General features: G+C 41.2%; 1 protein-coding gene and 1 long non-coding RNA gene across 3 annotated transcripts; one reads left to right on the top strand and one right to left on the bottom strand.

The window, feature by feature from the left end:
- Window positions 1-142: 142 nt before the first annotated feature.
- Window positions 143-15,553, bottom strand: LOC110536303 (very long chain fatty acid elongase 7). Of its 2 annotated transcripts, XM_021622025.3 has the most exons (8): window positions 15,239-15,553; window positions 5,384-5,472; window positions 4,539-4,729; window positions 3,424-3,504; window positions 2,899-2,955; window positions 2,605-2,710; window positions 2,234-2,370; window positions 143-2,067 (listed from the first exon to the last, which is right to left on the bottom strand). In XM_021622025.3, the coding sequence occupies exons 2-8, from the start codon at window positions 5,445-5,447 to the stop codon at window positions 1,792-1,794; spliced, it is 912 nt and encodes a 303-aa protein (XP_021477700.3). In that variant the 5' UTR covers window positions 5,448-5,472; window positions 15,239-15,553; the 3' UTR covers window positions 143-1,791. The 2 variants fall into 2 exon arrangements, with proteins under 2 accessions (XP_021477700.3, XP_090047193.1); XM_090191067.1 differs by lacking the exon at window positions 4,539-4,729 and having other exon boundaries at window positions 15,239-15,331.
- On the top strand, window positions 7,520-12,543 carry LOC118937381 (uncharacterized). Its single transcript, XR_005034729.2, has 2 exons — window positions 7,520-7,606; window positions 11,646-12,543. It is a non-coding gene; the product is annotated as an uncharacterized LOC118937381 (long non-coding RNA).
- Window positions 15,554-27,697: the final 12,144 nt, after the last annotated feature.

Below are 27,697 nucleotides of genomic sequence, written 5' to 3'. Positions count from 1 at the left end.
ATTTTAAAGAGTTCTTACTACCACTAATATCTGTCCCGCTAAATAGACAGTTAAATATGCTCAAGCAAAGCCTTGAAGGGAATTTCTATCCTTGCTAGGAATTAAGCCCCAGGAATAGAAAAATCACACAGGTGATGTAAAATAACAGTATAAAGAGCATTTATTTTTATCATAAATACAAATATTACATTTACAAATGACTTTTTATACAGAATTATTGTGGCATCATGTCTGGAGGACACTCATAACTACATCAAGGAGCTGGAGGGGCTCTGACAAAGGCACTCAACGGTACGTAACCCACATGGGTAACATCAGCAAATCATTTGCAGATCAGCTAGATCGCTGTTGCTTATTGGATTCAGCCTGCACCCAAGGCACTGGGGTTTCACTACACCTGTGGAGGCCCATCCTACACTCAGCTAATGCTGTGTCCTCAATCACCAGGGGAGCACCAAATATGAACACACTCAATGAGAAAGTCCACTTTAAACTGTCATAAGCATGGCATAGCAAGTCATAACTGAACTGAACTCAATTTGGAACAGAAGATTTAACGAATATGCATGTAGTGGTAAACAACGGCTACTGTTTTTCAAATATTGTGCCATGCTTGTGACAGAGCTAAAGCTAAACTTGTGCTCTACTCCGGATCCTGCAAGAACAGTACTGCACCACCTCCTTCCTATCTGGCTTCAAATTCACACCGTCATTTCTGTTGGACATAAATACAGTTTTTAAAGTAGGCCAACAACTGTCATCAGGAGCAGGTTGGCATTGAACATTTCTCAGCACCAGTAGAGGCTGTGGCTCAAACCAGAGAGGTGGGTGAGGAATTTACAAAAGAGGGGGTCACCACGAATATGCTCCACTCAGTATACATGTAAACATCAGTTCTTACTGGCACAATGGTTTTCCTGTACCCCTCCACCATTACAGGTGTACTATGGGTAGGGCCCAGAGTTTTTCCCAGCCATGAGAACAGGCCCAGGAAATAATTCAGGCCCTTACTGGGAGATGGCCGATAGACAAAATCATCCTCAAGGCTAGACTCAATAACATAATACAGAAATGTTTATAATTAAATGTACAAACAAATGTATAAAAACTACAGGTATTGAAAAATAAAAAACAGCTGAAAGCAAGGTCACAAAGCTGAATCCTGCAGCCAAAACTAGAGAGCTTCAGCACCAATTCTAAACAGCAGGTCATAGGAAGTGTAGGTTATTCAGGCTGGTTTGACAGAACTAGACAAAGCTACTGAACGGTCTCACCATTGGCTAACCGAACACTTATCTAACATTCAAAATCTGTTTATTAAAAACACAGACTCACCCTGAACAGGAAAGGAAAGCACAGGTATAAAAATGGAAAATATGTAATAGAAAAGTACAGTACAGCTTTGGGTCAAAGCTTTGAGCGATTGCCTTGGCAGAGAGAACAGAAGAGATTGCCTTGGCAGAGAGAACAGAAGAGATTGCCTTGGCAGAGAGAACAGAAGAGATTGCCTTGGCAGAGAGAACAGAAGAGATTGCCTTGGCAGAGAGAACAGAAGAGATTGCCTTGGCAGAGAGAACAGAAGAGATTGCCTTGGCAGAGAGAACAGAAGAGATTGCCTTGGCAGAGAGAACAGAAGAGATCAGAAGGTCCAGAGGGTTGGTGTCAATTATCTTTGAATTCAAAGGTGTGCTGACTTATATTGGAAATCCATGTCTAATTTCAGTTGCTGAATAGGCTGATATTCAAATGCATTCAACCCCAAATCCTTAGCCTGATTTGCTGGACACCCTGTCACTCATTCTTGTCGTGATGGAAACCATTCCCGTTGGTTATTTCACTATTGTATTGGCCATTAGTTTTATTGTAGGGGTGGGCCCAAGTTTTGGCTTGAAGGACTTTGGGCAGCCTCTTGCCCTTGGTGTAGGCGTGGTACCAGAAGTTGAGGAAGAGGAGGAGAAAGACCAGGCCGTAGAGGCCTATTATGTAGATGAAGATGGGGAACTGGTAGGGACAGTCCTTCATGAAGAAATACTGCCAGATGTGGGTGGTCACGATCACAAACTGGATCTGAGGACAGACAGGAAGGTTATATATTACTTGTTTTGAACATATAAGAAGACCATCCCAAGAGGCCCAACAGAATATCCTTGTCCATAAAAACTTATGGGTAGCTCTCTCGTATTGGTTCAAATTCAACTCCCCCACTAGTGTAGTAGTGAAGTGCAGTACGAACCAGCTGAATGGTGGTGAGATACTTCTTCCACCAGAGGTACTTCTGGTAGGCGGGGCCCAGGGCAGACAGGCCGTAGTAAGAGTACATGATGACATGGACCACACAGTTCAACAGGGCATGGAACGTCCCCTGGCCACCTGGAGGACGACACCAGCAATTAGCAGTCATGGTTTGCTGTTCGATTGGGCAATGATAACCCTAGATGGACAGGTTTCCAGGTTCCACTTCCTACAACAGCTCCTAAGGAAGATGACCTGCTGAATACTGACATTTTTCTGGGACAGTCAATCACTACATACATCTGGTAGTATGCCCATTTGTAAGTAGTTTAATACAGTCATGGGAGTAACTCAAGTTCTTGTCTACTGTACCTGCAGCGAAGCGGACCCCAAACCACCAGGTAAAGGGCATTATGGAGTGATGGTAGACATGGAGGAACGTAATCTGGCTGTTCTTCTTCCTCAGAACAAAAAAGATCTGACAGGAGGGAGAATTCAGCCATTTAGAACAGAACAGGAGTGAAAATGACAGAAGGGAAGGGGGAAACCTAATCAGTTGTACAACAATGCAGTCAACCAAAATATGTCTTCCGCATTTAACCCAACCCCATCTGAACAAGCGAGACACAGATAGTCAGAAAGCTGTACTAAAAAGAACCAACTTACCGTATCCAACATCTCTATGAACTTTGAGAAGTAGTAGAGCCAACATGTCCTTGCCATCTAAGGAGAGAGAGGTTATTAGTGACAAGTATAACTACGTTACTTACAGATAAGCAAAGCGTGTACCTGTCACAGCACTGAACTTTTAAAGTAAATAATATGAGTTTCCTGTTTTATATGCATTTACACAATATGAGGTTAGAATAATACTGTGAAAATGACAATGCCCTTTCAGTGTAAGAGCTGTTTGAAAAGACTGCCGGAATAGTCAGCCTGCTTTGGTAGGATGGTGGCGGCCTAACAGGCCTCACCACACAACTAATGATATTATGCAACACAGGAAACGTGGTGTGAATCACTCCTATGGAATGACCTGCTCTCAATGCTTCTTTGTTCCAACAGCTTGTTGGCATGCTAGAGTCAGTGGGGGATTCCACAGGTGAATGGGTGCTCATAAGAAGAGAGGAACGGCCAGTAGTAGTTCTCTGCCTGTCTGTTGCAGGTAGAGTCACATTCCACAGCTCTTACCCTCACTGCCTGCGGCGAGTCCGAGTAGTCCACTAGGTCACAGTGGAACGTGTAGCCCGTCCCCCAGCCCGACATCACATACTACAGGAAGAAGAGGCAATGAATTAAAAACATACTCCAAATCACAACACACTAGTTGTTGCATGGCTCTCCTTTATGCAAACATTAAACATCAATAAAAATGTATCGTCTTCACACTGAAACTAAAGAAAGTATGACGACACCCCCCTCCCCCACACACGTTTCTTAATACCAAGTACAAGTTGGTGTTTGGTGACAACCATTAAACCTTGACAGTCTGACAAAAGAGTGGAACAAAAAATAAATTTCACTATATGGCCTATGGATCATGACCTGCATTTCCTGCTCAAGACAGGTTCTGCACACCAGTCAACAGGGAGGAATTTGTCCCCAAAAGGCATCCTTTCCTGTTTCCTTGAGGTAAATCACTGATCTGTGCCCCTACAATGAACTAGTGTCAATGGAAAACCCTCAATCTACTTCCGTTTCACGCATGTGTTATATGAACCCAGAGGGTGGTGCAGTCTGCCCAACGCATCACCGGGGGCAAACTACCTGCCCTCCAGGACGCATATCTTTATGTACATATTCTTCATCCCTTTACACTTGTGTGTATAAGGTAGTTGTTGTGAAATTGGTAGGTTAGATTACTTGTTAGATATTAATGCATTGTCGGAACTAGAAGCACAAGCATTTCGCTACACTCGTATTAACATCTGCTAACCATGTGTACGTGACAAATAACATTATATTTGAACACAAGCATTTCGCTACACCCGCAATAACGAGTGCTAAATATGTGTACCGTATGTGATTTGATTTTGAACCATTGGTATAAAAACACCTTGCAAATAAAAAAGGCTCCAACTATTTTGAGATTAAGTTTGTCTTGCCGCTGACAATGTAATGATCAGAAGAAAGTAATTAAGTATGAAATGATGCATCATTGTGATCCTGAAGCATAGCCTTCTTCATATTAAACTTGAGAAATCCCAACTGCTTCATTTTTTTGCCGCTCGTCTCAGACTGTCCTGCTTGACGAGGCAGTATAAAACACTACAGCCTGTCAGAAGTCCATTGAGAAAGAGACCCACCTCATAGCACATGTAGAGGGACAAGGCAACGACGCTGAAGTTGTAGATGATGAGAACTTCTTTGAGGTGGAAGGCCTTGCGTTTCTCCATGAGCCTGGGCCCCAGCCGCGTCACAAAGTAGATGTACGCCACGATTACTACGGTCTGGGGGAGCGGCGATGACATGAGAAACCAGTCTTCTGTCCTGGGGTCTTGACAGCAGAGGGGTTGAGTATATGATTCAATAAAATAAATCAGTACATCATGCCATCTAGCCAAGCATTCAACTGTGATGCACCAACAATATGTTTAAGAGGGTAGGTTACAGTTGATTCTCATGGCTTGTAATGATGATGATCAGCGCTATTTCATCAACCCCAGAAGACCAACCTCGGCTAGATACACAGCCAATATCTGTCTACTTCCACCAAGGAAAACATAGGAAGAGAATGTTGCATAATGCTTTCATTCGTTATACTCTGGCTTCTACTGAAAACATACAAAAATATATAAAAAAAAATTTATTTAACCAGGCAAGTCAGTTAAGAACAATTTCTTATTTACAATGACGGCCTACCCCGGCCAAACCCGGACGACGCTGGCCTACCCCGGCCAAACCCGGACGACGCTGGGCCAATTGTGCGCCGCCCTATGGGACTCCCAATCATGGCCGGATGTGATACAGCCTGGATTCCAACCAGGGACTGTAGTGACACCTCTTGCACTGAGATGCAGTGCCTTGGACCGCAGCGGCACTCGGGAGACCCATTTGCCTGAAACGTGTAGCCTAAAACCCATTTGCCTTTTTAATACCAAAACTCAATCTATTCATTGTTGTTGGACAGCAGTTAGTGATGGATCCTCACCTGCATTATTCATGAAGTTCCCATACCAGAGTCCGACCCTGGTCGTTAGATCCCTGAACTCCATGTCTCCCGGAGCTCCTTTAGCTGTCCTGGAGGAAACACTGGGGTCATAGGTTAAAGGCCCAATACAGCTGTTTTTCAAATAATTTATGGCTAACAGAAAATACATTAAGGTAAACCGTTACCTTACTGTGTTTTCAATTAAAATTGTCAAAAATAAACAAAAATGGCTTCTTAGCAAAGGGCAATTTCTCAAGCAAGAATTGTTTTGCTTGGATTGTCTGGGAGTGGTTTGAGCGGGGAGGGGAAAACCAAAAATGAGCTGTTATTGGCAGAGAGTTCTTATTGGTCTATTTACCGCCAGGTGTCAAGCAGGCAGGCCAAAACTCCATCACACCAAACAGGCTGAAGTTTCAGGCAGTCTTTTCAAACCATTCTTACACTAAAAAGACCAGCATTTTCACAATTTCACAGTATTATTCCAACACAATTGTGGAAATAGATATAAAACACTGGGGGGGGGGGGGGGGGGGGAAATCACATTTTCGACAGAGGTAATACAGAGCTACACATTTTAGGCAGTCCTACAGGGATGATCCACATGAAGTAACATCCCTTAATCTCAATCTTACACCCTTTTCTTAAAGGGATACTTCGGGATTTTGTCACCAAGGCTTTTATCTACTTCCCCTGAGTCAGATTAACTTGTGGATATCACTTGGAGGTAGTTTTGAGAGCCAAGGCTAACTAGCGTTAGCACAATGACTATAAGTCTATGGGTATATGCTAGCAGATACCCATAGACCTCCAGTCATTGTGCTAATGCTAATCAGCAACTTCCTTCAAACCACACGTATACATAAAAATGGTATCCACGAGTTCATCTGACTCTGGGGAAGTAGATAAAGGGCCCGATTGCCAAAATACCGAAGGATCCCTTGAAAACTGCCACCGTGTCCTAGATAACCCATTTGCCTCTTATAAATATACATATTCAAATATGGTGACCCAAAGTGGACAGGTCATATAACACAATATACCAGCCATGCGCGAAAGACTATTGTTGAAGTGAAAAGAATCGGATCAGCCTTTCTCTGCTTCTGTCAGTAGCTCAGAGGGAGACTAGGGAAGGAGTGTTGATAGTACAATGGCCATCAGTCAGGGTTCCGCACACATAGGGCTCTGGTCAAAAGTAGTGCACTAAATAGGGTGCCATTTGGAAACGCAGACATGGTCAGCATGCAGGGAGCAGCAAAACACTCATTGACTGGAGTGTGTGGCACACGTTCACATTGGGACAAAGTCAGTTTCACACACGCAAGCATATTTTATACAACTCAGTTGAGTATCAGTATCACCCATGTATTCTACTCAACATTTTTCTCTTATTTAAGATGGCCTGTTTTCTAAATATCATTATAAAACTTTGAGCCATGTTTGAGCCATGAATTCTTATTGGCTGAAGGCCATGGTATATCAGACCGTATACCACAGGTATGACAAAACATTTAGTTATACTGCTCTAATTACATTGGTAACCAATTTATAATAGCAATAAGGCTCCTTGGGGGTTTGTAGTATATGGCCAATATACCACTCTGCGTTGTGCCTAAGAACAGCCCTTAGCTGTGGTATATTGGCCATTTACCACACCTCCTCTGGCCTTATTGCTCAAGTATACCATTCCCAAGACAACATATCTGTTGCTAGGCAGGGGGAAGGTTACACACATTTCATTTGAGTAATTTAGCAGTTGCTCTTATCCAGAGCGATTTACAGAAGCAATTAGGGTTAATTGCCTTGCTCTTGGGTACAGACCGATTTTTCACGCAGTCGGCTAGGGGATTATTTTTGGCTACTGGCTCCTTGCTCTTAACCACTAGGCTACAGACGATAAAGACCACAACTGAATCGGTCAAAGAAAATTGTATTGGTTGCGTAAAAATATTTTGCAGATATTATTGCGGGTGTAGGGCTATACACACCGGTATTTATGCACGGACAGGTTTGTTTTTACTTTAGCTTCTATAACGGTATTTGAACGTTTGGCAAATGTGATACGCCGTGTGTAACGTCAATTTTTATAGTTTACTCCGGTACTTGAGTCATCCCTCTCCGCTCTCTCTCCATGCGGCTTTCCACACAGACCCAGTCCCACCCGTCACTCAAAGGAGCGCATGTTGTTGTTGCTTGACCACGATACACTTTCGTTCAGTCTGCAAGGTTAATGCAGCACATGCAACCATCTTGATGACACCGATGTTTCCACTTTGATTTTAATATAAATCCCCAGCGTTCTATAATTACAAATATTAGTTTGTGTTTCTTACATCTGCAAACCCGCTAATTTGTATTTTCTTAGCAAGTTACGCTAAATCGTGTTAGCCACTACTGCTAATCGCTGACAAGCTAACTGGCTAATAAAAGTACTGAGTCAGAGCAAGCGTAGCTAGCTAATACAGCCTGATACCAGTAGTGGTGGAGGCTTAAATCAGCATGTTGTTTTTGCAACAGTATCTTCTAAATCAAAGAGGAATAGGCGAAGCATGCATATGTTGGCTACATGAATAAATATTTAATGTAGCCAAAGATTATAGGGTTCCCTAGGAAACACTGAACATCAATTTGGTTCCTACCCTGTGACAGTAACGCATTCATGGCATTTTCATTAATTGTCATGTCAAACACTGTATTCAACGTGCCCACTATTATTTATATTCTAACTATAGAATTGTAATAAACGTTCTATTTCCATGCTTCCAAAAGTTCACCCAAGTGTTTTGATCTACATCGCAATTGCAACATTTGGTTAAAAATAATGCCTCGTTGTTTTGCCCATATCGTGGCTGTGTGTTAATGATCTCAAATGAGTGCAGGAAATAATTTTAGGTTGAAATTGAATTGAACAGTATAAAACAATCAAAATGGAGAAAGACCCATGGAAATAATTTAGAATATATGTGTTGCCACCCTAGGGTCACACGTAGAACTTTTATTAAATCAAAAACATAAAATACTGTCAAACTTGAAAAATACCATACATGATATTTTGGCCATATCGCCTAGCCCTACGCGGGTGTAACGAAAAATGCTTATGTTCCTAGCTCCAACAGTGCAATAATATACACAAATGGTCTGTATAGACAGTATTGTAATAGTAAAAGGTGTATACAGCAGTAGTTATATAGGATGAGCCTAGACTAGAATACAGTATATACATATGAAGTGGGTAAATCAAGGATAGCTCCCTCCCTGTTAATGGGTAAGGATAAATGCCATGCATTTACAGAGAGAACAGCTACATGCGGCGAGCATTACTATCCTGTCATCATCTCTCTATTCAATAATACCACAGCCCGAAGACACAGAATGCCAAGCCATGGAAGAAAGCTGCATTGTATAACAATTAGGCCAACACTCAACACAACTGGATTGCTGTCTGACATGTTCACCATGTCCAAGTCAGATTTCCTTTCAAACTGTTTCCTGCATACTAAACCAATAGATATCTAAGCCATCATGCCATACATCTCAAGCAGGAGAGGATGGTTAATTTTATAAATGCTCTTCAAGATTCAGCATAACATGTAGCCCTAGTAATGGCTAGTACAACAAGCCTGCATTTAGACAAACCACGTGAAGCAGTCGCTTTAAAATTCCTAGAGGGGTAGGGCTTTTTGAATAGGAACTTCAGTTTTCTTGATATTCACAAGTACGCAAAATTCCTCCCAGGCCATTAAAATTAACTGAATAATTGAGTTAAAGGTCTGATTTGTGAGGGGCATCAATAAGGGAAGACAAACGGAACCCATCACTGGGGACACCAAGAAACTTAACAATTCTAAAGATCCACACAGATCAAATCTGCCTGAAAACTACACATTGTCCTTTGGAAGTATTTGACTTTAAAGTATTCCAAAACACACAAAAAAACACACAATACATTTACTGAATACAGTATTGTGTACAGAAGAGACTCAAACGTGTAAATCAACATCACAGTATACAAGGTGGTTATGAAATCTAACAGACCCGTGTAAAGTTCCAGAGTATTGGATACACAGTGTTATCTGACAAAGCCTACCGCGTGAAACTACCTTAAGATAAGAACGTAAGCTTTAACAATCAAATGCTGTCTGACTGGTTTAAGGGAACAGTATACAGTAAGAGGAGAAAGGGAGCAGCTCCCATTTCAGCACAAACCTCAACCCTATCCAGGGCCTTCTCACCCAAGCAAGGGGATGCATGGAACATTCAAAACTAGATTTCCCTATATAAAACAGATCAGAGTACTAGTAAGTCTACAGGATATGCCTGAACTGGCATTAAGTGTTCAAGCACAGAGTTGCCCTCTATAAAACTCAAATCATATGAGTTGAGCCGAGGGCAAATGTTTATTTTTTATTTAACTAGGCAAGTCAGTTAATAACAAATTCTTATTTACAATAACGGCCTACCAAAAGGCCTCCTAAGGGGACGGGGGCTGGGATTAAAAATAAAAAATACATTTTATTTTATTTAAACTACCGCAAGCAATAGATCCAAACGCTGAACACATCATCATTACCTAATGGCAAAAGATCATAACATAATCAAATAGACATGTGGACACCTCCTTGTCGAACATCTCATTTCAAAATCATGGGCATTAATATGGAATTGGTCCCCCCGTTGCTGCCATAACACACAATAGCCCCATGACAATAAAATAAAATCACATTTGCTAAAGTATTCAGACGCTTTACTCAATACTTTGCAGAAGAACCTTTGGCTGCGATTACAGCCTGAAGTCTTCTTGAGGGGGAGTTTATCCCATTCTTCTCTGCAGATCCTCTCAAGCTCTGTCAGGTTGGATGGGGAGCGTCACTACACAGCTATTTTCAGGTCTCTCCCGAGATGTTCGATAGGGTTCAAGTCTGGGCTCTGGCTGGGCCACTCAAGGACATTCAGAAATGCAACCCTAGCGTTGTCTTGGCTGTGTGGTTAGGGTTGTTGTCCTGTTTGAAGGTGAACGTTTGCCCCCAGTCGGAGGTCCTGAACACTCTGGAGCAAGGATCACTCTGTACTTGACTCCATTCATCTTTCCCTCAATCCTGACTAGTCTCCCAGTCCCTGCCACTGAATAACATCTCCACGGCATGATGCTGCTACCACCATGCTTCACCGTAGGGATGGTGCCTGGTTTCCTCCAGATGTGACGCTTGGCATTCAGGCTAAAGAGTTCAATCTTGGTTTCATTAGACCAGAGAATCTTGTTTCTCAGGGTCTGAGTGCTTTAGGTGACTTTTGGCAAACACCAAGCGGATTGTCATGTGCCTTTTACTGAGGAGTGGCTTCTGTCTGGCCACTCTACCATAAAGGCCTGATTGGTGGAGTACTGCAGAGATGGTTGTCCTTCTGGAAAGTTCTCCCATCTCCACTGAGGAGCGCTGTCAGATTTACCATTGAGTTCTTGGTCACCTCCCTGACCAGGGCCCTTTCTCCACCGATTGCTCAGTTTGGCCGGGAGGCCAGCTCTAGGAATAGTCTTGCTGGTTCCAAACTTGATCCATTTAAGAATGATGGAGGCCACTGTGTTCTTGGGGACCTTCAATGCTGCAGAAATGTTTTGGTACCCTTCCTCAGATCTGTGTCTCAACACAATCCTGTCTCAGAGCTCTACGGCCAATTCCTTTGACCTCATGGGTTGGTTTTTGCTCTGACATGCACTGTCAACTGTGTGAACTTATATAGGACATGTGTGTGCCTTTCCAAATCATGTCCAACCAAATTGTAGAAACATCAAGGATGATCAATGGAAACAGGCGCAACTTCAGGTCTCAAAGCAAAGGGTCTGAATACTTATTTTTATACAGTTACAACTTCTTCTTTTTTTAAACAACAGTTTTCACTTAGTCATTATGATTTGTGTGTGGATTGAAAATGTTTTATTCAATCAGTTTTAGAATAAGGCTGTAACGTAACAAAATGTGGAAAAGTCAAGGGGTCTGAATACTTTCCGGATGCAGTGTAGTGTAGTAGGTGATTACTTGAGATAATACACTACATGGATCTACACATGGCACTTTAAAGGTCAGATCATGCAAGTTATTCTTTTGACCAATAAGGCACGGTGTCTTGACTACACACAAGAGGATAGCACTCTAGTCGGAGTCATTCATAAAATGTGGGTGACATGGTGACCCCATTAGACGCACTTACGCACGCTTTGACATGTTTGTTTCAGTTTATGCAACTCTGACACACCTTTCCTGTCTGACAGCTCCCACACTGATGAAGACATCAAACATACCCAATTAAACTACAGTACTCCAAATACAGAAATGACTACGTCATGGCCGAAGAACACCAGAGGAAACACCTTGAGTTCTACTGAGGGAAGAAGTTGAAGACTCCTCAGAACAGATTGACCATGAGCGAGAGCTCTGACTACAGTTTAAATACAGGACTGGGTTGGTGAAAGGAGGAAGCCTTACGTTCAACTCTCCAGACATGTAAAATAAGTGATTACCTCAAGGGGGAATGCATTTTTAAAAGTATTCCAATGGGCCTTGAAGACCCCATCAATCAGGCTACACAGAGAGGATTTCAGTCAGTCATCCCGGAAGTAACTCATCAGTCAAATCTCATCACCACCCTCCCCCCCACTTGTTCTTCTCAGCTTATAGGAAAATACCACTCAAACTACACAACCAAAAGTATGTGGATACCTGCTCGTCGAACATCTCATTCCAACATCATGAGAATTAATATGGAGTTGGTCCACTCCTTTGCTGTTATAACCGCCTCCACTATTCTGGGAAGGCTTTCTACTAACGTAAACTCACTCACTTTTGGACATCGCCTTGGTCCGTACAATTGACCTTATTTTAGCGCCCCAAAAACGTAATACTTCCAGATCAACTGTAATGTCAATACCATTGTAAAGCAGTTTCTCCCCTTTCCAACATAATCAATTACATGACCTCTACGCTGCCCATTTCTGTATGATTCAAGAAGGCAATGAGCTCCGTTGGGTGTTTTTAAAAATGGTGGGTGGGGAAGCGAAACTAATGCGTGATAGTGAGGAGAGATGTGTGGGAAAACTTTTTTTCCCCACTCGATCTGTCCAACTTATCACCTTTAAAATATAAATAAAACACTATAAAGAGCTTATATAATGTGTCATTACATACCTATTTGAAGGTTTGTGTCGAATTTGAATCAGGTTTTTAGGGCGGTGCTAAAGTGATCTTAGAAGTAAACAGCGGCTTTGAGATTCATGATTGCTTGCAAAAATGACTAGGTATCCCCCCTTACCCCCGTACCTGTCAATTTCTTGATTTTAAATGATAAGAGAAGTGCTACACCTGGTGGAGAGAGATTGTAAGACAGAAATAGTTGCTTTATGCGTGCTGTACGTTACAGGATGACACGTCAAGATGTAACGGAGGGTCCGTTTTTTCAACCTTTCTCCAATACTATAGAGCCATTACCATGTCGATCAACGCTTGAATAGAAACGTAGTTCACACCCCAGATTTTGAAGTCAACACAGTCGCTACAGTCCAATTAGTTTTCTTTGCAGCCTCGTTTGAATGTCGTGGTTGAGCACATTTGTACGGAATGGGGTGAGTTTACGTTAGCTGTTGGAACATTTATGTGGGGACTTGCTTCTTTTCAGCCACAAGAGCATTAGTGTTGATGTTGATTAAGGCTGTCTCGCAGTCTGCGTTCCAATTCATCCCAAAGGTGTTTGATGGGGTTGAGGTCAGGGCTCTGTGCAGGCCAGTCAAGTTCTTCCACACCGATCTCTACAAACAATTTCTGTACCTCGCTTTGTGCACAGGGGTATTGTCATGCTGAAACAGGTAATGGCCTTCCCAAACTGTTGCCACAAAGTTGGAAGCACGGAATCGTCTAGAATGTATGCTGTAGCATTAAGGTTTTCCTTAATAGGGGTTCTAGCCCAAACCATGAAGAACAGCCCCAGACCATTATTCCTCCTCCACCAATCTTTACAGTTGGCACTATACATTGGGACAGGTAGCATTCTCCTGGCATCCGCTAACCCCAGACTTGTCTGTCAGATGGTGAAGTGTGATTTATCACTCCAGAGAAAGCGTTTCCACTGCTCCTAAGTCTAATGGCGGCGAGCTTTACACCTCTAGCCGACGCTTGGCATTGTGCATGGTGATCTTAGGCTTGTGTGGCTGCTTGGCCATGGAAAACCATTTCACAAAGCTCCCGGACAACATTTATTGTGCTGACGTTACATCCGGAGGCAGTTTGGAACTAGTTAGTGTTACAACCAAGCGATTCAGTACTTGGCGGTCCCGTTCTGTGAGCTTGTGTGGCCTACCACTTCATAGCCGAGCCGTTGTTGCTTCTAGACATTTCCCCTTCACAATAACAGCACTAACAGTTGAGTGGGGCAGCTCTAGCAGGGCAGACATTTGACCAACTGACTTGTTGGAAAGGTGGCATGCTATGACGGTACCACGTTGAGTCACTGAGCTCTTCAGTACAGGCCATTCTACTGCCAATGTCTGTCTGTGGTGATTGCATGGCTGTGTGCTAGATTTAATATACATGTCAGCATGGGTGTGGTTGAATTAGCCAAATCCACTAATTTGAAAGGGTGCCCACATACTTTTGGCCATGCTGTATCCAGACACTCCGCGGTATATCGACTAGTTGGGGAATCACAGTACTTGGTCACATCTTGGGGTCACCAAGTTTGCTAAGCCATAATTAGATGCCACCTGCCAATAGGCTCTTTGGAACAGTTGCCAGAAAGAAAAACATTATTGAGAGGAACCAACAAAGGTAGCTTGTTAAACAGTATTGGCACTTAGACTGGAACCACTTAGACTGGAACCAGGCGCTATGGACATAATTTTATGAAACTAAAATAGAGGTCTTTGGGGGTAATCTAATCCATAAACATTGACTGAAGGATGTCAATCATCTGGGAAGATTCTGTATGGAGGAATGGCATTATGACCCACCCAAATGTGTTCTCCAATATTTATATAGTGCCATTTTCCTTGCAAGGAGAGGGTGCACAAAATATTGAAAAAAAAACGGGTACAAAGAATTGACCCTCATCTTTTTGGGAGAAAAGTATTACGTAAATATCTTTCTGAACAATTGTATTAGTAAATCTAAAATAATGATTATCATTGTTTGGAGAAAACAATATAGATCAGTATTTTTATCATAGGCCTAGTCTTTCTAGACAAGAAATTCGCAGCTAGACAGCAAGGTAAAACTAACAGCATGCGCAACACCTGAATTATAAAATTGACCTGAAGGCTTGAGGAGAAAATACCAATAAAACCACCGCTGATCATTTGGAATATTGCTCAACGTTTATCAAACTCCTAATTTACCACAGCAATGGGTTGTGATGAATTATGCGCCACACTCTCGACATTACATCTCAAATAAATTAGGGAAGCAAGATTACAAAAGTATTTAATTTAGTAAAATAAATGTTTCCTCCCTTATCGCCACCCCTGAAGACCAGGTTAGATTCAACAGGCGATTCAAAGGCACGATACCTGATAAAAACAGGAATCGATCAGGGCTGCAGCAGCACAGACCAGGCATCGAAACAGGTGCAAAGATGGATGCCGCATAGGACTTCAAGCAAATCCCTTCAACCTCAGTTTACACTTAAGAGAAAATGCCGGACAATGTGTGACAAAGGCAAAAAAATAAGTGAGGCGTTTAGCCTACTGTATATAGCCTACGTTAATATGACACCTTCATCCTGCTGAGACTGCGTACACAAGGCAGAAGTTATTATTCAGTGTATGAATAATGTAGAAAACACAATATGGTATAAGCTACCGGAACATAATTCACAAACCTCCAATATTGTGAGAGAAGTATCCGGCTCAGCTTTAAGCAATTGACGACAGGTGTGTCAAATGTAATTTCCAGGGAGTCGCTTCCCTACTGTGCAACTGCCGTCCAATGAGTGAGTTATATTAACTTGAAGCGTGGGGCACCGGTCTTTGGCCCTTGACATGAACGGGCAAAATCGGCGAGGGAGGAGCGCCGCTCGGTCAAGTTGTCAAGATGGCAGCGTAGTACATATCGTCCAGAAACATAAAACATATATTTTCTAATTCGTTTTCATTGGGAGGCAGATAAAGCGTGTTCATCAAAAGCAATCACTGTTGTATGTGAAAACACACACACACATACACATTTAAAAATATATATATTTCCTTTATTACCCTACAACGCCTCCCCCAATTGGAACAAACTAGTGAACAACAACACTTAGGCCTGTATTTCCAGTTTATACATACATTTTTATGGTCACAGTCTATTTTACAATAGTTTTTTAAATGAGTTTTATTTGAACTATTGTCCTTCCTCTACCCTCAACCTCTCCCATATATGTATGTATGATGTCCATCCGATTTGAGTTCCATTTGCCACATCTTTCAAACTGTACTCTTTCTAAAAAGTTCCTAACCTATATACGTTTTATGTTTATGTTTTATATTAGTTATCTTGTTATTAGTCTCAACCTTCAGCTCCATCAGCCCCTCCCATCTATCTCTTAACACCATCCATATTGGATTTCTATTTGCCATATATTTTTCAACTGTGCTGTTTCACAAAAGCTCTGAACCTTTCCATTCTCATTGTTTCTAAAGATTGTAAATTGAAAATAAACATTTTTGCTAAAAATATTATTTTATTATTGATCGATTGACTATAACTATTCAGATCGCCCAGTAAGGCTATCTTAAGGGTTAGCACCAGATAAATATTGCAATTCTTCAGCCCTTCCTGGACTTGTGACCAAAAACAAGCTACATATGGACAGTACCAAAACAAACAATCTAATGATTCTGCCTCTTCGCAGCAAATACTGCAGAGCTGGGAAGGTTGTATCCCCCATATAAATAACATTATTTTGGTTGCAAGAATTCTCTATATTATAATTTGACCCTGCTGGTCATCTATGAACATTTGAACATCTTGGCCATGTTCTGTTATAATCTCCACCCGGCACAGCCAGAAGAGGACTGGCCACCCCTCATAGCCTGGTTCCTCTCTAGGTTTCTTCCTAGGTTTTGTCCTTTCTAGGGAGTTTTTCCTAGCCACCGTGCTTCTACACCTGCATTGCTTGCTGTTTGGGATTGTAGGCTGGGTGTCTGTACAGCTCTTTGAGATATCAGCTGATGTAAGAAGGGCTTTATGAGTACATTTGATTTGTATAATAATTTAAATGAAAAAAGTCCACGTTTGGAATTTGCCGTCGTTTTGCTTATCAGTTCATAAACCATGTACCATGGAATCGGTACGTCAAAAATCTCTTCCCAACTATTTTGCAATCTATATGGCACTGCTGTCCATTTTTTGGTCCTTCAATGAAACTGGTATACTTTTTTATTTATCACAATTTTCTTTAACCAATTATGGCCTTTAATACAGGGCCGACAGACTTGTTCCCCCTTCCCCTTTCCTCTTCCATTTTTTGCGGTAATTTCGCAATTAGTTGGTTGTAATAGTGAGAAGGGCAGACATTTCCATGTTTAAGTTAGCTGCATGGATGACATAACTGCATGGACGACACCAGTCATATTTATAACATCAATTAGGAAATTTGTTTTTTGAAAAAATGTTTTAAAAAGTTTATTTTTATTTTTATCAATTAGTATATTTGAGTTTAACCACAATATTTCTTGTATTATTTGTTTTTCTAGTGGATTAAATTGAAATTGCAATCAACTTTCTATGGCTTGTTTTAAAAATAGCGATATTTGGGAGACCTACTCACTTTCAGTTATTTGAAAAGGAAAAAATCTGAATAAAAGGAAAAATGCATTTCTTGAACATAGGGTGAAACATTCTTACTAATTTGCTAGAGAACCTGTTCGGATTGAAGTACCACTTTTGTATGACTGAACCCTTTAGTGAGAGGTCTGATGCTTTAATAATTTCTGCCCTCCGAATTCATATTTATTATGAACAGGCCCATTTAATTTTGTCTGGCTTGCCATTCCAAATAAAATGTAATCTTTTTTTCTTACATAATGAATAAAAAAAACAGTTCACAGGTGTAACGGCTGTCGTCGGTGGAAGAAGGTGATGACCAAGCTGCAGCGTGGTAAGTGTTCATGGTTTTTAATAATACTCAAAACTGAACACTGAATAACAAAAACAAAGAAACAACCGAAACAGTTCTGTCTGGTGCAAACACACAAAGACTGAAAACAACCACCCACAAAACACAATTGGCTACCTAAATATGGTTCTCAATCAGTGACAACGATTGACAGCTGCCTCTGATTGAGAACCATACCAGGCCAAACACAGAAATAGAAAATCATGGAAAAACTAACAAAGACAACCCACCCAACTCACACCCTGGCCATACTAAAACAAAGACAAAACAAAGGAACTAAGGTCAGAACGTGACAACAGGTGTAGGCAAGACCATAAGCAAATAGGTAAACTGGGTATTCACCTTTCCATGGTAGCAAGATCTTATCTATTTTTGCTAACTTTCTATTAAAATGTATTGGAGTGAGATCATTTATTTATTTCAGGATACGTATACCGAGTATATCCACATCACCATCAGATCATTTTATTGGTAAACTACATGGTAAAGTAAAAGTAGTATTTTTTTTGTGATCCAATATGTAATATATTTATCATAATTTGGTTGTAATCCAGAGGTTAGAAAAATTATCTAGTGAGGGAAAAAAGTATTTGATCCCCTGCCGATTTTGTACGTTTGCCCACTGACAAAGAAATGATCAAGCTATAATTTTAATGGTAGGTTTATTTGAACAGTGAGATACAGAATAACAAAAAAATCCAGAAAAACGCATGTCAAAAATGTTATAAATTGATTTGCATTTTAATGAGGGAAATAAGTATTTGACCCCCTCTCAATCAGAAAGATTTCTGGCTCCCAGGTGTCTTTTATACAGGTAACGAGCTGAGATTAGGAGCAAACTCTTAAAGGAAGTGCTCCTAATCTCAGTTTGTTACCTGTTTAAAAGACACCTGGCCACAGAAGCAATCAATCAATCAGATTCCAAACTCTCCACCATGGCCAAGACCAAAGAGCTCTCCAAGGATGTCAGGGACAATATTGTAGACCTACACAGGGATGGAATGGGCTTCAAGACCATCGCCAAGCAGCTTGGTGAGAAGGTGACAACAGTTGGTGCGATTATTCACAAATGGAGGAAACACAAAATAATTGTCTGCCTCGGCCTGGGGCTCCATGCAAGATCTCACCTCGTGGAGTTGCAATGATCATGAGAACGGTGAGGAATCAGCCCAGAACTATACGGGAGGATCTTGTCAATGATCTCAAGGCAGCTGGGACCATAGTCACCAAGAAAACAATTGGTAACACACTACGCCGTGAAGGACTGAAATTCTGCAGCGCCCGCAAGGTCCCCCTGCTCAAGACAGCACATATACATGCCCTTCTGAAGTTTGCCAATGAACATCTGAATGATTCAGAGGACAACTGAGTGAAAGTGTTGTGGTCAGATGAGACCAAAATGGAGCTCTTTGGCATCAATTCAACTCACCGTGTTTGGAGGAGGAGGAATGCTGCCTATGACCCCAAGAACACCATCCCCTCCGTCAAACATGGAGGTGGAAACATGCTTTGGGGGTGTTTTTCTGCTAAGGGGACAGGACAACTTCACCGCATCAAAGGGACGATGGACGGGGCCATGTACCGTCAAATCTTGGGTGAGAACCTCCTTCCCTCAGCCAGGGCATTGAAAATGGGTCGTGGATGGGTTTTCCAGCATGACAATGACCCAAAACACAGGGCCAAGGCAACAAAGGAGTGGCTCAAGAAGAAGCACATTAAGGTCCTGGAGTGGCCTAGCCAGTCTCCAGACCTTAATCCCATAGAGAATCTGTGGAGGGAGCTGAAGGTTCGAGTTGCCAAACGTCAGCCTCGAAGCCTTAATGACTTGGAGAAGATCTGCAAAGAGGAGTGGGACAAAATCCCTCCTGAGATGTGCAAACCTGGTGGCCAACTACAAGAAACGTCTGACCTCTGTGATTGCCAACAAGGGTTTTGCCACCAAGTACTAAGTCATGTTTTGCAGAGGGGTCAAATACTTATTTCCCTCATTAAAATGCTAATCAATTTATAACATTTTTGACGTGTTTTTTTCTGGATTGTTTTGTTATTCTGTCTCTCACTGTTCAAATAAACCTACCATTTCTTTGTCAGTGGGCAAACGTACAAAATCGGCAGGGGATCAAATACTTTTCCCCCCTCACTGTCGATCCTCTATGAGGCTATGGAATGATCCAAATTGTGGATTTAAAAGAACACGAATCATCAGTTTTCAATGACACCTTTGTTTTTAAGCCCTGTATTTCTAATCCCTTGATATTATTGTTGGATCTGATTTTAATAGCTAACATTTCGATGGCCATAATAAATAGATAAGCCGATAGTGGACAACCTTGTTTTACTCCTCTTGACGGTTTAATACTTTCTGAGAAGTAGCCATTATTTACTATTTTATACCTAGGGTTACTATACATGATCTTAACCCATTTAATAAGAGATTCTCCAAAATTGAAATGTTCCAGGCATTTATATATTAACTCCAGTCATACTTTATCAAAAGCCTTTTCAAAGTCTGCTATGAATAGCAGGCCTGGTTTCCCAGATTTTTCATAGTGATCTATTGTTTCTAGTACTTGCCTTATATTATCTACAATGTATGTCCATGTTAAACAAAAACGTACATTTTGCATCGCAACACTGAAGTGTAAGGGGACTCCAATTTTTTAAGTGGACTGATTCTTTATATATCACACTTGTATCCTGTTTCAATAATAATGAAAATCAGACCTTCTTGGGTGTCTGATAATCTACCATTTACAAAGGAGTGGTTAAAACGGTTCTCACACCTCAACTGATATGCCATCCAGCCCTGGAGTTTTCCCAGACTTAAAGGCTTTAATTGCATCAAGAAGTTCATCCTCTATAATTTCACCTTCACATGAGTCTTTCTGTACGGCTGTTAATTTTACATATTTAATAGAAAGTTAGAGGAGATGGAAGAGACTGAAATGAAAACATATGGTTAAAGTGCTTTGCTTCCACTTTCAAAATATCATTTGGTGAATCATAGGTGATCCGTCATTTGTAACAAGTTTCAGTCAATTATTTTTGGTAGCATTTCTATGTTAAAGATTTTTTTTAATAATTTGGTGCATTTTTCCCCATATCCCATCCAGTTTGATTTATTATTATCCTCCATTTTTTTTGTTTTTCCTCTAACTTATTATTTGCCTCTATGGTACAGTTGTTATTGCTATCTATCTGTTCTATTAGACCTGTTTCCTTTGTTGGTATGGACTTCTTTGACCTAAATAGCTTTTGGTTTAGAGATGAGTACTGAATTGCATGACCTCTAAATGGACATTTAAAAGTGTCCCATACAATAAGCGGATTTGCTGTACCTATGTTAGAAAAATTCAGTTATAAATTCCTATGTCCTAGTTAAAAACAAGTTATCATCCAATAGGCTTTGATGACATTTCCAATATCCCTGCCCACGTGGAAATTCCGGTAGAGTAATGTATATGCCAATTATCTGACGGTCTGACTGCATTTTATCCCCTATCAACACTTTTTTCACTTTTGGTGCCAACGAGAATGACATAAGAAAGAAGTCAAGACGACTAGCTTGATTGAGCCTCAGCCATGTACTGTACATCTCACTTGGTCAGGATATTTAAGCCTCCAAATATCCACTAGTTCCAATATATCCATGCCATATTTTAACGATTTCCTTAAGAGCATGAGGGTGATAGTTTGTAGTGTGATTTCCTTTACGGTCCATTGAGGTATTTAAAACAGTATTATAATCTCCCACCATAATAATAGTCTTGTATTGCTTACAGGGTTGATCATTTATTATATATATTATGATATATATTTTCAAATAAGTGTGGATCATCATTGTTTGGTCTGTAAAGGTTAATGAGCCATATCTGTTTATGGTCCAATAACATATTTAAAATCATCCATCTACCTTGATGATCTGTTTGGACTATTTGCACATTCAGATCAAATTTACTCTTAATTATTTTCATCACACCTTTTGAGTTTCTTTGCCCATGGGAGAAGTATATTTGACCACCCCCCAGTCCATTTTCCACTCACCATCTAAAATTGTTGAAGGAGTTTCCTGTAAACAACATATATTATATTCCTTCTCTTTGAGGTAAATATTGATTTTATTTTCTTACTATCTGCTAAGCCATTACTATTATAACTGGCTAGACTTATTTCACCATAATGAGATATAAGATTCAAATCTATTCATCATAATATATGTTTGTAAATGTATCATTAAAAAGTACCATAGTGATTGAGTATCCATATAGCTGTACAATGATATTTGCAATGATACTAAGTAACCCTCCAAATGTTCTCCTCTACTCCACCCACCAAAGCCCCTCCCAAGTTGGGTTGTCATCCCAGTGACCAGCAGACTACACGTCCCCCCAGATCCCTAGGCCCTCAAAAGGCCAGGACCCATCCTTTGATAAGAACACACTGTCACCCACAGAACAGAAGCTGATCAACCGCAAAAAGTATTTCCAATGACCTCACATCAATTTGCTTTATATATTGCTATTAGAAAAATATATACACAACTGTTCAAAAGTTCGGGGTCACTTAGAAATGTCCTTGTTTTTGAAAGAACAGTACATTTTTTGTCCATTAACATCACATTGATCAGAAATACAGTGTAGACATTGTTACTGTTGTAACTGACTATTGTAGCTGGAAACGGATTATTATTAATGGATTATCTACATAGACGTACAGAGGCCCATTATCAGCAATCATCACTCCTGTGTTCTAATAGCACATTGTGTTAGCTAATCCAAGTTTATAATTTTAAAAGGCTAATTGATCATTAGAAAACCCTTTAGCAATTATGTTAGCACAGCTGAAAACTGTTGTCCTGATTAAAGAGGCAATAAATCTGTCCTTCTTTAGACTAGTTGAGTATCTGGAACATCCGCATTTGTGGGTTCGATTACAGGTTCAAAATGGCCAGAAACAAATAACTTTCTTCTGAAACTCGTCAGTCTATTCTTGTTCTGCGAAATGAAGGCTATTCCATGCATAAAATTACCAAGAAACTGAAGATCTCGTACAACGCTGTGTACTACTCCCTTCACAGAACAGTGCAAACTGGCTCTAACCAGAATAGAAAGAGGAGTGGTAGGCCCCGGTGCACACCTGAGCAAGAGGACAAGTACATTAGAGTGTCTAGTTTGAGAAACAGACACCTCACAAGTCCTTAACTGGCAGCTTCATTAAACAGTATCCGCAAAAAACACCAATCTCAACATCAACAGTGAAGAGGCGACTCTGGGATGCCGGCCTTCTAGTCAGAGTTCCTCTGTCCAATGTCTGTGTTCTTTTGCCTATCTTAATCTTTTCTTTTTATTGGCCAGTCTGAGATATGGCTATTTCTTTGCAACTCTGCCTAAAAGGCCAGGATCCCGGAGTAGCCTCTTCACTGTTGACGTTGAGACTGGTGTTTTGTGGGTACAATTACTTTCTTAGTAACCCAAAACTTTTGAACGGTAGTATATATATATATATATATATATATATTATATTATAGTTGAAGTCGGAAGTTTACATACACCTTAGCCAAATACATTTAAACTCAATTTTAATTCTAGTAAACATTCCCTGTCTTAGGTGAGTTAGGATCACCACTTTATTTTAAGAATGTGAAATGTCAGAATAATAGTAGAGAATTATTTTTTTCAGCTTTTATTTCCTTCATCACATTCCCAGTGGGTCATAAGTTTACATACACTCAATTAGTATTTGGTGGCATTGCCTTTAAATTGTTTAACTTGTGTTTCGGGTAGGCCAATTGACATCATTTGAGTCAATTGGATGTGTACCTCTGGATGTATTTCAAGGTCTACCTTCAAACTCAGTGCCTCTTTGCTTGACATCATGGGAAAATTAAAAGAAATCATCCAAGACCTCAGAAAAAAATGTTTTTTGAGAAAGCATGCAAGACTGAGCAAAAATGTGAGATTTGATTAACCATTGTCAAGTCCTAGGTGATGGAGATCAGATCCACCCCAATCTCCTGAAACACACACACACTGGTCCCCCGTTGTGACCATTTTCCCAAGCATCTCTATGCAGTCAGACATTTGATTATTTTGTGCCACCAGTGCCACAACAGTATGCCCCCTCTCTGATTGGAAACATCATCTTACTCATTACTCCAGGTGTTTAATAATCTAGCCTAGACTACATCACTTTTGTTTTGAGCCGACTTTGACATTGACCCGAAGCCAGCTCATGCCCGGAAGGCAGCCCAGTTCCAAAACAAATGCAATCGCTCTTCACGCGTTATAAACTCCCCTCATCGGGGTAACCTCAGCCAGATAATCAAATCCCTTCATTGATGGGAAAGGAGGGCAGAGACTGTGCCTGACTTTTGGTTTATTCTGGAAACATCGACGAAACAGATTGGCCATGTTCTAATTTATCACAAGAAGGTTCAAGAAAAAGGAAGAATACATTAAAACCAGAAGTTATCAAAGATTCTTAAATCGGTCCTGGCCTCCCGGGTAGGAGTAGTTTGCAATTAGTTGAAAAGTGATTGCATTTGTTTTGGAACCGGGCTGCGTCCTACGCATGAGCTGGCTGTCTCGTTCTGGCCGACGGCAAAATAGTCTCAAAACAAAATTGACATAGGTCAAAGATGTGGAGTAATTAGTAGAATAGGACTCTGTATTCAAATGCAGTGATTGCCTTTGATAAAAACGCTTTATCTGCCTTGGCAATGAAAATTAGTTTGAAAATTAGAACATATATTTATGGAACTCCTTCAAGATTGTTGGAAAAGCATTCCAGGTGAAGGTGGTTGATAGAATCGGAAAGATATACGTTTGTCTCTGTGAATGGTTTGTCCTCTTACAAATCAACTGTAAATTTCTGTGTTCCTCATGGTTCCGTTTTAGGACCACTATTGTTTTCACTATATATTTTACCTCTTGGGGATGTCATTCGAAAACATAATGTTAACTTTCACTGCTATGCGGATGACACACAGCTGTACATTTCAATGAAACATGGTGAAGCCCCAAAATTGCCCTCGTTAGAAGCATGTGTTTCAGACATAAGGATGCTTGTTCTAGGTCCCAAGAAACAAAGAGATCTTCTGTTGAATCTGACAATTAATCTTAATGGTTGTACAGTCGTCTCAAATAAAACTGTGAAGGACCACGGCGTTACTCTGACCCTGATCTCTCTTTTGAAGAACATATCAAGACCATTTCAAGGACAGCTTTTTTCCATCTACATAACATTGCAAAAATCAGAAACTTTCTGTCCAAAAATGATGCAGAAAAATGAATCCATGCTTTTGTCACTTCTAGGTTAGACTACTGCAATGCTCTACTTTCCGGCTACCCGGATAAAGCACTAAATAAACTTCAGTTAGTGCTAAACACGGCTGCTAGAATCTTGACTAGAACCAATTTTTTTAATCATATTACTCCAGTGCTAGCCTCCCTACACTGGCTTCCTGTCAAAGCAAGGGCTGATTTCAAGGTTTTACTGCTAACCTACAAAGCATTACATGGGCTTGCTCCTACCTATCTCTCTGATTTGGTCCTGCCGTACATACCTACACATATGCTACGGTCACAAGACACAGGCCTCCTAATTGTCCCTAGAATTTCTAAGCAAACAGCTGGAGGCAGGGCTTTCTCCTATAGAGCTCCATTTTTATGGAACGGTCTGCCTACCCATGTCAGAGACGCAAACTCGGTCTCAACCTTTAAGTCTTTACTGAAGACTCATCTCTTCAGTGGGTCATATGATTGAGTGTAGTCTGGTCCAGGAGTGGGAAGGTGAATGGAAAGGCTCTGGAGCAACAAACCGCCCTTGCTGTCTCTGCCTGGCCAGTTCCCCTCTTTCCACTGGGATTCTCTGCCTCTAACCCTATTACAGGGGCTGAGTCACTGGCTTACTGGGGCTCTCTCATACCGTTCCTGGGAGGGGTGCGTCACCTGAGTGGGTTGAGTCACTGATGTGATCATCCTGTCTGGGTTGGCACCCCCCCCCCCCCTCCCTCCCTTGGGTTGTGCCGTGGCGGAGATCTTTGTGGGCTATACTCAGCCTTGTCTCAGGATGGTAAGTTGGTGGTTGAAGATATCCCTCTAGTGGTGTGGGGGCTGTGCTTTGGCAAAGTGGGTGGGGTTATATCCTTCCTGTTTGGCCCTGTCCGGGGGTGTCCTCGGATGGGGCCACAGTGTCTCCTGACCCCTCCTGTCTCAGCCTCCAGTATTTATGCTGCAGTAGTTTATGTGTCGGGGGGCTAGGGTCAGTTTGTTATATCTGGAGTACTTCTCCTGTCCTATTCGGTGTCCTGTGTGAATTTAAGTGTGCTCTCTCTAATTCTCTCTTTCTTTCTCTCTCTCGGAGGACCTGAGCCCTAGGACCATGCCTCAGGACTACCTGACATGATGACTCCTTGCTGTCCCCAGTCCACCTGGCCGTGCTGCTGCTCCAGTTTCAACTGTTCTGCCTTATTATTATTGGACCATGCTGGTCATTTATGAACATTTGAACATCTTGGCCATGTTCTGTTATAATCTCCACCCGGCACAGCCAGAAGAGGACTGGCCACCCCACATAGCCTGGTTCCTCTCTAGGTTTCTTCCTAGGTTTTGGACTTTCTAGGGAGTTTTTCCTAGCCACCGTGCTTCTACACCTGCATTGCTTGCTGTTTGGGGTTTTAGGCTGGGTTTCTGTACAGCACTTTGAGATATCAGTTGATGTACGAAGGGCTATATAAATAAATTTGATTTGATTTGATTTAGAATGCCAAGAGTGTGCAAAGCTGTCATCAAGACAAAAGGGTGGCTACTTTAAAGAATCTCAAATAACATATTTTGATTTGTTGAACACTTTTTTGGTTACTACATGATTCCATAGTTTTGCCATCACAATTATTCTACAATGTAGAAAATAGTGAAAATAAAGAAAAACCCTGGAATGAGTAGGTGTCCTAACTTTTGACTGGTACTGTACGTAAGCACGCACACACACACAATTACACTACTTTGTCTTCACTTTACCTTACCAATATGTCACAACGTCAGCGTATGGACTGTATTATCATGTGAGTTTTGATGCTGAAGCATGATGATCATATTTTGCAATCAGACATACTTACATCCCAGTCATACATAGCCCCCATGACCAAAAGTATGTGGACACCTGCTCGTCAAACATCTCATTAGGGCCTTCCCCAAACTGTTGCCACAAAGTTTGAAGCACAGAATCGTCTAGAATGTAATTGTATGCTGTAGTGTTAAGATTTCCCTTCACTGCAACTAAGAGGCCTAGCCCGAACCATGAAAAACAGCCCCAGACCAGTATTCCTCTTCCACCAAACTTCACAGTTGGCTCTATGCATTCGGGCAGGTAGCATTCTCCTGGCATCCGCCAAACCCAGATTAGAACGCATTTCCAATGGTGGCGAGCTTTACACCACTCCAGCCGATGCTCGGCATTTTGATCTTAGGCTTGTGGGAGGCTGCTCGGCCATGAAAACCCATTTCATGAAGCTCCCTGTAACGAATCTCTTCGTCGTCTGAGGAGGAGTAGGAAGGATCGGACCAATATGCAGCGTGGTAAGTGTCCATGTTAATTTATTAGACTGAACACACAAAACAAAATAACAAAGTGAAAGGAAGAAACGAAACAGTCCTGTCAGGTGAATACACTAAACAGAAAACAACTACCCACAAATCATAGAGGGAACACAGACTACCTAAGTATGGCTCTCAATCAGAGACAACGATTGACAGCTGCCTCTGATTGGGAACCATACCAGGCCAAAAGCAGAAATACAAAACATAGAACAAAAACATAGAATGCCCACCCCAACTCACGCCCTGACCACACTAAAATAGAGACATAAAAAAGGAACTAATGTCAAGACGTGGCACTCCCAACTAACAGTTATTGTGCTGACGTTGCTTCCAGGGGCAGATTGGAACTCGGTAGCTTTTTTTTCATTCTTTAAAAAAAATATAGATATTTCACCTTTATTTAACCAGGTAGGCTAGTTGAGAACAAGTTCTCATTTACACCTGTGACCTGGCCAAGATAAAGCAGAGTAGTGTGATACAGACAACACAGAGTTACACATGGAATAAACAATAAACAAGCCAATAACACAATAAACAAGTCAATGACACAGTAGAAAAAAATAAAGTCTATATACAGTGT

The sequence above is a fragment of the Oncorhynchus mykiss genome, chromosome 11, assembly GCF_057628025.1.
Source record: "Oncorhynchus mykiss isolate SJ-2025 chromosome 11, ASM5762802v1, whole genome shotgun sequence".
Classification (NCBI taxonomy): domain Eukaryota; kingdom Metazoa; phylum Chordata; class Actinopteri; order Salmoniformes; family Salmonidae; genus Oncorhynchus; species Oncorhynchus mykiss.
Note: the sequence above shows the minus strand (reverse complement) of the source record. Positions and strands in the feature narration are given on the sequence as shown.

Coding starts and splice junctions, on each gene's coding strand:
- LOC110536303 (XM_021622025.3), bottom strand. CDS start 5,447: ATGGAGTTCAGGGATCTAACGACCAGGGTCGGACTCTGGTATGGGAAC. Junction 2,711..2,898: donor TCATAGAGATGTTGGATACG/GTAAGTTGGTTC, acceptor CCCTCCTGTCAG/ATCTTTTTTGTTCTGAGGAA. Junction 2,068..2,233: donor ATCTCACCACCATTCAGCTG/GTTCGTACTGCA, acceptor GTCTGTCCTCAG/ATCCAGTTTGTGATCGTGAC.